General features: G+C 55.2%; 1 protein-coding gene across 1 annotated transcript; it reads right to left on the reverse strand.

Annotated features, from left to right (window-relative positions):
* Positions 1 to 4,940: 4,940 nt before the first annotated feature.
* AQP3 (aquaporin 3 (Gill blood group)) lies at positions 4,941 to 11,071 on the reverse strand. Its single transcript, XM_047700164.1, has 6 exons — positions 10,896 to 11,071; positions 7,578 to 7,704; positions 7,077 to 7,214; positions 6,607 to 6,725; positions 6,054 to 6,271; positions 4,941 to 5,968 (listed from the first exon to the last, which is right to left on the reverse strand). Exons 1-6 carry the CDS (start codon positions 11,001 to 11,003, stop codon positions 5,800 to 5,802), a joined length of 879 nt encoding a protein of 292 aa, XP_047556120.1. The 5' UTR covers positions 11,004 to 11,071; the 3' UTR covers positions 4,941 to 5,799.
* Positions 11,072 to 11,309: the final 238 nt, after the last annotated feature.

The raw sequence follows: 11,309 nt of genomic DNA on the forward strand, positions 1-11,309 counted from the left end.
AGAGCTCTAGGGATGGGAAAGGTAACACTTACCCCTTTTCTACACCACACCAAACCTCATTCTGACAAATGAAGGGACCATATGGTCAAGGGAAGGGACCCCAAGAGGGATCAGGTGAGTCTGTTTATAGCCTGCTCATAACCTCATCCCACTGGCAACCTTGGCCACTGCCCTCCCCATTGGTGCCTCCCTACCCCCACCCCTGGTGCCTGCTGGGCTTTGACCATATGCAAGACTCTTTCCCTACTCCCAAAGCTGCTGGAACTCCCAGTGTACTGGTAAGAGCTAGCAAAGGCCCCCCACGATCATGCTAATTGTCCTGGTCTGCCTCATTCTTGAGTAGCTGAAGCAAGCCAGCAGTGAGACCTGAGGTGGGACTTCCTGATAAGGCTGTGAGACAAGACTAGGAAACACAGATCGGGATTTTGCTTCCCCCTGGGATTCAACCTCCCCAGGATTGACTCTATTCCCTGATCCCAAATATACCACCCTCTGATCCCCTAATTCATTGTTACAACCACTCTCAACCCTTACCAGCTTCCTGAAGCCCCACAAGATGGTGGAGAAAGTCACCTCTCCGTTTCTCAGGAGCCTGAGTTTTCGGGAGAAGAGCCGGGGTGGGAAGGGGGCTCTGGCTTCCATCTCCCCTCACCCCAGTCCTCTCAGGGAAAGCTGGGTTCAAGTGAGTTGGAGGGACTGAAGCTAGACCCCTGGCTGACTAAGGCCCCACAGAAGTGGCTAACAGCCTGGAGCTGGAAGAGAGGGCCTTGGAGAGTCAGGCACTTCTCTCCAAACCAACCTTGGCTTCACACATTCCCTCCCCATAGTATACAGGGAGCTCACAAGGAAGCATGATAATAACAGTAATAACAATATTATTTTACATTCTGTAGCACTTACTTCTGCATCTGGCATTGTTGTATACAGACATTACTCACTTAATCTTTACCTCATGCAAGCCGGTGAGGGACTGTTACTATTCCCATTGCACCGATGAAGAAACTGAAGAGCAGAGAGGGGGACTCTGTCAGGGATCCAGCGGGAACAGTGTATCCTCAGAGGGCCTCACTGACGTGAGCTTGTGGATGGGATGACGTACAGAGGCACCATCGGGGTCACAGGAATGAACAAGCCTGAGGACTGAGAGCAGGCAGCCAAACAGAGCAGTGTTACTGGGATGCAGTGAAAGCTCAGGAAAAAGTGTGAAGGCCTTGACCTTTCCCCTCACTCCATCTGCCCTGCCCTCTGGTTTCCTGCCTGTGTCTCCAGTTTGCCAAAGCCAAGGTAAGCCAGCAGCAAGATGGCCCAGGGGGTGCACTCCATAGATATCAGCCTCCTTCGGCATAGAGCAGGCCAGAGATTGCATGTGGGGGAAATGGAGAACTCCACATGCCTAAGGTCCCACAGGTTGGTAGGGCTGGGGAGCTGGACCCAAAGCCTTGCTCCCTGAGCTGTTGCAAAGCACTGTCTGGAAAGGGGCTGCAGGCATCCAGGTTAGGGGCAGGAGACTGGATTCTAATGCAGGCTTTGCCGTGCTGCTCTGAGATCTTGAGTGAGACTCTGGGTCTCAGTTTCCCCTTCATGCCACTCTGGGACAGCCAAGGAGCCAAGAGACCAGAAAGAGCCTCTGTTCCCACTGCCACTCTCTCCTTTACCTCAAATAAACCTGGCACCAAAGCCTGAGGCCTCAGGTGATACTGAGTCCCAGAGGAGACCACCCCGAGCTGCTATCCATTTAGGATTCAGAGGTGTTCTACAGAGAGCCCCCCTTCAGTCTCCCTGAGGGCCCCAGTGCCTCAGCCTCTCCTCTCTTTGCACTACCAGCATTCCCTGGCCCACAGCTCGGGGACCTACCCCAGGACAGGCTCCCTCCTCCCAATGAGGCTTTTCAGGGCCTTGCCTAGGGTAGCACCCCCACAGCCCCTTCCTTGGAAGATCAAGGGCACCTCTGGCCTCTGGGGTCTCTGCCTGGGGTGGAGTCATCCCTACTCTCCCCTTCCCACCCCACCCAACTCTACCCCACCCAAGCTTCCCCAAGCCTGGGGGAGCCCCACCCAGGTTTTCAGACAAACAAAATCAAGGGGAAAGAGTTAGCAACAAGGAGGGAGCTCATTACCAGGAATTAAGGAGGAGGCATGCCCTGGGGTCAGACGAGCGGGACTGGGCTGGCAGGAGAGTCACTCCTAAGTAAGCTGTACACAGAAGGGCTGAGGTACACAAGATGTTCACTTAGAGGTACACAAAGAAAGACCCAGACACAAAGAGCCAGGCAGTGACAGAAACACAGAAAGGGGCAGAGACGTGGTCGGCCAGAGCCACAGACCCACAGAGACATAATAAGATACTGAAAGCCAGCCACACCCAGAAACACTGAGAAATGCACACTCGCACATGTGCACACACACAGAGGCAGGCACACAAGGAAACAGGAACCGAGCTCAGGTTTCAGGGAGGCTGATTTCTATACAAACAAGTTAGAACTTTAAAGAAACACAGGTAACTCCAAAGTGAGCGGTGGAGAGGGCTCAAAGGACTCCAGATGGGAAGGACAGAGCTGAGGTCCTTACCCTCCGGCAAGGTGGTACTCCCTCCAAGCCCACCCTGGAAAGTGGATTAAAATACTTTCCTAAACTAGATGAAGACATTTCTTTGACTTGTTATCAGCTAGGAACTACTAATGAGAGGCAGAGCCTGGACAGGAGTGGGGAGGGGGGAAGGTTCCCTCCCACGCCTGGAGGGGTCGCACACTGCGGCTTGATTCTTGTGCCTACCAGACCCTGCCCTGACTTCCTGCTCTGGACCTGATCAGGCCCCACCCCTTCTCAGGCGGTCTGACCCTCCGTCTAACACATTCCTTGGGCTGCCTGTTCCCCTTCACCTATGCATGCGACCCTCTTGTGTTTCCCTTTGATCCCTCTTGGAAAGGCCCAAGTCAGAGCACAGCAAACTATCACCCCCATTCCTCCTCCCTGTCTCAGGAAATTCAAAGCCATGGAAAGAATCTGAGGCGGAAGAGGATGTTGAATTCAGTGACCTTTAAAAAACAGCCTTCAGCATCTCTCCACCACCGCCATCCCCTCCTCCCCACTTCTGCTGGAAAAATCTTAAGGTGACATTTATTGACTATTTGCTCTCTGCTGGTCACTCTGCTAAGTGCTTTTCATGACTTATCTTTCACTACCTCCTCGACTCAATATCTCCCAATTCATAGGAAACTGAGGTTCAGGGAAAGAAAAATGACCACCCAAATTCAAACCGCTAAAGAGAAGCCAAGCTGGGCCTGGAATCCAGGTTTGACCACTCTTTAACCACTGCACCAGACGGCCTCCCGCCACTCTTGGGGCTGACTGGTCCAGATCAGCTGCAGGATTTGAGAAGGCTTGGGGCATACTGGGGAGGACGGCAGATTAGGGGCACCAGAGGTAGGACTGGTGTGGCTGGAATGAAATTCTGAAACCACATTCCCCTCCCAAGGGTGGCCCTTCCTCCCCCCAGGGCCTGGGAAGGGGACACTCCCTCTGGCTCAGGTCTCTCCAACATTCCAGACACACCTCTTGGGAGCTGGGGACAAGGAGGGGTTGGAGACCTGAGATGGAACTGCATTCTCCCATCGCCACCTCCCCCAGAGTCTTGGCTGTGTGGTCCTGCATTTGCCACCCACCCTCTCTGGACCAAGTCCCCTCATCTATGACGTGGTTGGGGATCACCAGCTTAATCTCTAAAGGCCACATTTCTCCTGCCAGACCCAGAGATCCTCTGGCTGCCATGGAGTTAACTCTGCAGGAGGGCTAAGCTTTGGCCCGCCTTCCCTTTTATTCCCAGTGAAACTTGAAGAGCATCTGGTAAGGAGGTAGGGAAGGAGAAGGTGAGAAGGAGCACATGATTTCCTCACAGAGCTTCCTGGGCTCAGGTGTGCAGAGCCCCTTGCCTCCCTGGGGGCAGTCAAGATACCAGCGTCAGTAGGTCCCATCCCAGGCTTACGGGCAGCAGAAGTGTTAGACTGAAGAACTGAAAAGAGGGGGAGGCAGGATTAAATGTGGTCCCTGAGTTCAGACGACTGACTCTAGAAAATGGTGGAAGGGTGGGAAGAGCAAGGATGACTTTCTGGAGGAGGAGATGCTAGAGAAGACCAGGAAGAGTTCCGAAGTGAACACTTTGGAGCAAAGGTCCAAAGGGAGGCAGGCACAGAAGGGCACTGAGGAGTCTGCGGGCGACGGAGCATGGTGAGAGGACAAACAGGAACCACGGGCCCGGTCGTGGGGGCGCTGATTGCAGGAGTGTTTTGGGTTGTGTCTAAAGAGCGGGCAGAGCCATGGACAGAAGCCCACTTCAACAGTGGTGTCAGAAAGATCCTTCATTGCTCCTATAGAGTCTGGCTGGGGCAGGCCCGGCGCCAGGAGGGCCGCTAAAGGGGCTGTGGCCAAGGTTGGAGTGGAGGTGATAGAGCCTCAACAGCAAGCTATAGAAGACGATTCAGGGCCATGGTCGGATTGGTTTCCTCCAGCAATAGGAAGCTCACTACTTCCTGAGCAGCAGTCCTCCCTCCTCCCCTTCGGCCAGCTCTACCTGAGAAAATGTTTTTCTCTTAAGCCAGGTTCAAGCCTGCTTTCATGGGATGGTGGGTGGGTGCAGGAGTCGGAAGGAGATCTGCCGTTCATTGTGCAAGAGGTTCAAAGCTTGGGGGAAGTGTGGGGCCACGGAGTTCAAACTGAAAGGCTTGGTGAAGAGGCTCTGACCTGTCTGTGGGACTGACTCCTGCCCCTCACCCCACCAGCAGGGCCCCCAAGTACTAGCCCTAGGCTGCTGCCCTGGCCAGGTGAAACACCAAGCAGGGGCCCCGTGGCTGGCGTTTGTGGCTGGACGTAGTGAAGCACCTTAGCTAGCCCCAGAATAGCAGCGGAGCAAGCTGGGAGAAATTCGCACAACTGGCAGTTTTAGGAACACATTTTATTGTTTTTTTTTTTTATATAAAAGGAGAAAAGAGTACTTTTTTTGAGTGGAGGATTAAAGGAGTAAAGACTCTATTTTAAATAGAGTCTCCCAACCCCCATCCCTAAAACAAACATCTGCTGTATTAAAAAAAAAAAAAAAAAATCAAGCACGAGAAACTTACGACCTGGACTTCACCCCACCACCCTTGTGCCTACATTATGACAGAACTATGTTCTCTGTTTCTACTTATATACAGCCAGAGCTCTGAGCTCCACACACACCAGGGCTGTGGCCTCCTCTGCCCCACCCTCCCTCCATAGTCCCACCCGCCCTCCCCTAAAATCTAGAGAAGTCCCCTGCTTAGAAAAAAGGGCACATACACACCCATACCCAGAACACATATATCTGGACCCTTCTCCACATGGAGCCCCTGAAACACGCTGACCTCTCACACTTTCCTCACTCACTGATGGGAGGACACACCGCAGACAGACCCTCCCCTTCCTCTGTGCTCCCCCCACAATTAGTATCCTTTCCACTTGTTCCCTTGCCCTGAATGTCTTAGAAACTTCACACACACACACACACACACACACACACACACACACAGCCCATTCTTTTTGGGAAACTAAGGGTACGTTGGCCCTACTCCCTGTCCCACCACTGCTTAAAGACAGTGTCCTAATGGCCCATTTGGGGAGGGTCCTGGGGAGAATCCCCAAGGGGGCTGTCCACTGGAGTGGGAGTAGACCAGGAGCTTCTCCATCTGGGAGGGAGCCGTGAAGGAGGGAGCTCCTAGAAAGGCAGCAGCCCCTGCACAGTCTGTGGGTGCTCGAAGGAGGGGGTGGGGAGGGGGCCCCTGCCCACTCAGATCTGCTCCTTGTGCTTCACATGGGCCAGCTTCACATTCTCCTGCTCAGTGGCGGGTGGAGGCTGCTCCAGGTGACAGCCAATCATGAGCTGGTACACGAAGACGCCCGCAATGGAGCCCAGGAGCGGAGAGACGATGGGCACCCACCACCAGTGGCGGCCAGTCCTGGGGACAGACAGAGGCAGTCGGGGGCGGGTGGGGCAGCAGAGGGGTGTCAGGCTAGGGCAGGCTGGGTGGGGAATGCACTCACGTGAAGACTTCGGAGCCCCAGCCAGCAATGGCGGTGAAAAGGCGGGGACCAAAGTCCCGGGCGGGATTGACAGCATAGCCCGAGTTGAAACCCATGGAGGTGCCGATAACCAGAACCACCAGACCCACGGTGAAGGCCTCCAGGCCGCGGGGGACGGGGTTGTTGTAGGGGTCAACGATGGCCAGCACGCACACGATGAGGGAGGCAGTGCCAATGAACTGGGGAGTGTGGGGAGAACAGGGTGAGGAGCTACTCCCATCCCATCATCTGATCCTTCCTCTGTCCTTGGGCTCCCAGAGTCTTACCATTTCCCATATTCAGCTCTTTCCAGCAGGGGTGCTAGAATGTGATCGAGCAAAAGGGATTCCCTGGATAACTGGCTAAAGATGCCAATTCCTGTTTTGTAAGTACCTGCAGCCATGATTGTGAGGTAGGTGTCCCCCAAAACCCAACTGAGAAACCCTGCTGTAGACAAGGAGTCCTGTCCTCCTGCCACCCATGAGCAGCTGAGCAGCTTGATCCTCCCCTGTGTTCCCAATTCCCTGGCCCATACCTGGTCGAAGAATCCATTGACCATGTCCAAGTGTCCAGAAGGGTAGGTGGCAAAGATGCCAGCTGTGCCATTGGGGCCCGAGACCACGAGCTCATTCTTGGCAAAGTCCCAGATTGCATCTGGTGACAGATCAGACCCAGAGTGAGTGAAGGCAGAAGCTGACCCGCTCTCCCGTCTCTGGCTGGACCCACCCTCCTGGGGGATCACAGGTGAGGTACATCGCTGCTGTTACTACTCAGGAGTCTGTGGAGGGGCAGGGGGTGGGAGGGTGGACAGCCTGGGACTCTATTGTTGCCCAACTTGTTTCTTTCCCCTGATGCCCCCCACCTTGGGCCCGTGAGGGAGATGAGTGAGTCAAGAGCCTGGGGCTTGGGCAGGTCCCAGCTGTCTGTCATCAAAAGGCCGGGTGCCAACAGGTCCCAAGCAGAGGGAGGGAGGTAGTGGAGGATGGCAGGGTGGGGAATGCTCACCGTGATACAGCCCAAAAACAATCCCAGCACCCAGGAAAGCTCCTAGCGTCTGAGCCAAGGCGTAGATGGGCAGCTTGATCCAGGGCTCACGCGCCAAGAAACACATGGCAAAGGTCACAGCAGGGTTCAGGTGGGCCCCTGGGCAGAGGGGAGATGGGACCTATTAGTCACTGTAGCTTGCCACAGTGGGGAAAGCCAGGATCCCTAACCTCCCTAGTCCCCCTCTCTGGCCCTCGTAAGCAGGGGTGCAGAGAAGGGTTTTCCTGTACCAGAGGATAGGCTGGACTATGTAATAGGCCAACCTCCATCGGATTCCAAGGTGAGAGTCAAAGGTTCAAAGTATTGAGTTCCTTCTCCATTCTCCTCTTCCAAAGGCTCAAAAAGCTAAGCCCACAACTATGCTTTGTCCTTGGGAAGGTCTTCCACCACCCGCTTCCCCAGCTGGGTTCCTTGTGGGAATGCCATTTGAGGGTAAAGACTGAAGGGGGAGCAAGTCCTTACCAGATACCTGGCCAGCCACAAGGATACCCAGGGTAACAGCGAAGCCAAAGGCTAGGTTGATGGTGAGGAAACCACCGTGGGTGCCCCGGCTGAGCACGACCTGGGCCACAGAGCCACAGCCAAACATCTGTATCAGGAAACAGAACCAGGCAGGTGGAGAGTGAGGCCCAGCAGCTCTCTGATTCCAGAGGAAACGGGTGAATTCCACCACCTACCTCCACCAGCTGTCATCTGGAAGACTTTGGGGAAGCCCTTCTCAGGGGAATCCAACCCACACCCCTCCTGCAGCAACTGTACCTGGCAGAGTAAGCAGACATGCCCTCCCACCCACAATGCCCAAACTTTAACAGGGCCCCATGGAAGGGACTGGAAGCAGAGTCTACAACCGGGAGCCCAAAAAATGACTGGACCATCCTCTCTGACTTTTTCGGAATCTCCGTAGGAGTGGAGTACAGGGGAGCAGCTTTCACCCTAGCAGTTTCTCCTGCAGCCCATCACCGGCTCACTAATCCCCCACCTACACATGCCTCCTTCCTTGTCCCAAAGAGCTTAGGGGTGGGGGGGGGGGCTGTCATACGGCACAGAGAAATAGGGAAAAGACCAGAAGTTAGGCCTGAATCTGGAATGTCAGAGCCCCTGCTCCTGTACCAGAGCCTCCTCTCTCCACCCACCCTGACCTCTCCACCTTCAGGGGTCCAGGTTCCCTACTCAGATGTGGAGGTCCTAAAGACAGTATCTCAGTGGTCCCTCTCACTAGAGGCAGCAGGGCAGTGCGAAGTGGGCAGACTGGTTCTAAGGTTTCTGGCAGTGATGGGGAGATTCAAGAGGACTAAGGTCCCTGATGTCCCGCAAGTACAGAACACCCTGTTCCTCTTATTTAAATGTAAAAATGCTGCTGCACCAGCCACAAAGAGCTTTGCCCTGAGCCTCGAAGAGTGTTCCTTAAAGCTTACTCCAGCCCCTGCCCTACGCTTCCTCTTCTACTTCCCCATAACTAAGTGTTATGCCTAGCCAGCAGGCAGCTCCCAAGACTTGTGCTAAGGGCCCTTATCCATTTGGAAGGGTCAGTGTCCTGCTGTACTGAGCTGTTAAGCATTTTGATTATCATCCCTCAGAATGACCAAGAGATAGTGGAGAAGCCAGCGGCAGTGATGCTGGGCAAAGGTGTGGAGGCAGGTGAGAGCAAAGATCAGAGACCATTAGTATGTGGAGGGGGGTGCAGGGGGGGACATGGGGGTCCAGGGCACCCTGCCCGGCTTGGCAGGCCCTGGCCTCAGCTCTTTTCATGCCTGAGGCCCAAACCTGGCTTCATCCCAGGAGACCTTGGAGGGAGAAGCTGTCAGAGCCAGTTCCACCACCTTGGGGCTAATCTTCCTCTTCTTCCTCCTCCTCCCCCACTCCCTGCCTTGCTAGGTACCCCAGAGAAAGGGGCTCCCCTCCTCCCAAGGCCAGCCCTGATCTTGCCACCACAGGCTCTGGGTCCCCAGCCCACAGAGGTATGCAGGCAAGCCCCACCACCACCACTCTGGGGTCTCCCAGGCCTAAGCCCCTCCTCTCTAGGCAGCCTTTGAGGTTCTGTTTCTCACTGACACCAGATGCCTTCCACTCACCTGAGCCCGAAAGCCTTCACAGAAGTAACACCCTCCTTTTGTGGTTGAGGATAAGCCAAATGATCCTGGGGCTCAGAGAAAGATCTGACTGCTCCTTTGTGGGAGAGGCTAACAGAGATGTGTGAGGGGTTCTGGAGGCCCTTCTATGAATGTGGAAGATGACTTCCCCTGTCCTGGCTGCTCTTGGACAAGGATGTCTTGGACAATCAATCAGATAGGGAGTGAGGGACACAATGAAAAGCACCTGCCCCTCTTCCCTTCTAGGCAGGGGGAGAGAAGGAAAAGGATGACGGTAGGGCCACTAGCCCTGTTAGGGGCTGTGGATGAGTGCCCCACCTGGTTTCTCCCTTGCTGTTCCCAGAAGCCAAAGGTGAGTCTAAGACCTCTTCTCACGGGGCCCCTGGGTGGCTCAGTGGGTTAAAGCCTCAGCCTTTGGCTCAGGTCATGATCCCAGAGTCCTGGGATCAAGCCCCACATCGGGCTCTCTGCTCAGCAGGGAGCCTGCTTTCCCTCCTCTCTGCCTGCCTCTATGCCTACTTGTGATCTCTGTCAAATAAATAAAATCTTAAAAAAAAAAAAAAAAAAGACCTCTTCTCACCATGGAGCCTGCTCCACCACCACTACCCATTTGGGCCACCCCAGTCCTACCTACTTGCCTCTATAGTTAAGCTCCTAGTCCACAGGGTGCTGGCTGGTCTACAGTCCTACAGTTGGAGCTGGGGCAAGGAAAAGAATAACCCATTCACCCCATTAAAGCAACTGAACCCAAAAGTAACCCAGAAGAAAACAGGTGTAACCACATGAGGGGCTGAAAATCAGAGAGCAGGTGGGATAGGAAATGAGAGACTGTAAGTGGTGTTGTCTGCCAGACCCAAAATATGCAAACAAAGTCACCCAGGAACAACCTAGAGACAAAAGTGGTGTAACCAGGGAGTAAATGGACTGGGGAGTAACCCAGGCAGTGAAGTGGCCTATTCAGAGAACCCACAAACTCAGAGATTGAGTTAGAGGGTGGGGAGTAACTCAGAGTGCTTGGGCACAGAGAATGATAGCATCTGTCTGGGTGATGGACAGAGTCTGGTCTGGGAGCAACTCAGGACAGGAAGAGTGACACCACATACTCTGCGCCCAGGGTCCACCTGCCTTCCACGGCCTCCTTATCTTCTGGATCCTCCTTCCTTCCAGCTCTGCTCTTTTCACCTGTGTGGCCTCCGCCCTCTGCCCCCACCCATGGCAAACTGTCCTCACATCACAGGAACTTTTGGACTTTCTGGAGTTTAATTATTCATTAGGGGCCAGATATCCAGGACCCAAATAATCTAATACTGGCCCATTTGCCAATGCCTCCACTGCCTTCCAGGGCTGAGACTTGGGGAACCTAGGAAGGTGAGGACCAGGAGAGGACCCTGGAGGTCTCAGATTACAGGGGAGACCACTGCCCCCAGCTGGTGGGCTGGGGCCCTAGTGAGAGGGCCACTGATCAGAGCTGACAGTGGGAGTAACAGCTGGCATTCTGGCAGGAGTCAGAACTGCCAAGACGGGGATAAAGCAAGGGGGTAAGACCACTCTGGAATGGGTCAAGGTGAGGAGCAAAGCTGGGAGAGGGGTGGCGCCTGCCTCAAAAAAAAAAGCGCCTCCAGTGTGAACAGAGGGGTCGGGGAGCATGGGGGCTGGAGAGAGAAGGGCTTCTCCGAGTCCCTCCACTCACCACGAGGATGAGGGTCCCCAGGCACTCAGCCAGAGCCTGGCGCAGCAGCCGGTAGCGGATATGGAGCATCTCCCCGCAGCGGGACACCAGCTCCTTCTGTCGACCCATGGCTGCAGCTGCACCGGATCGGGCGGGACGGACTCTCGAACGCGGCGGGCCAGCAGCAGTGGCCCGAAGCGCCGGGTGGCGCCCTTTATAGGAGCGGGAGGCACGCGCCCCGCCCGCCCGCCCCGCAGCCCCGCCCGCTGAGCCACGAGCCCGCCCGAGGTGTGGGCAGCCGCCCCCCAAAGCTTGCCCGGGTAAGCAGGTGGCGACGCTGGGCTGGGGGAAGCTGAGGAGGAAGGGAGGGGGCTGCGGGGGGCTGTGAGGAGCTTTAGGGACGACGTTGCTCGGGGAGGGCACTTAGGGGAGGAG

The sequence above is a fragment of the Lutra lutra genome, chromosome 13 (genome assembly GCF_902655055.1).
Source record: "Lutra lutra chromosome 13, mLutLut1.2, whole genome shotgun sequence".
In the NCBI taxonomy this organism is placed as follows: Eukaryota; Metazoa; Chordata; class Mammalia; order Carnivora; family Mustelidae; genus Lutra; species Lutra lutra.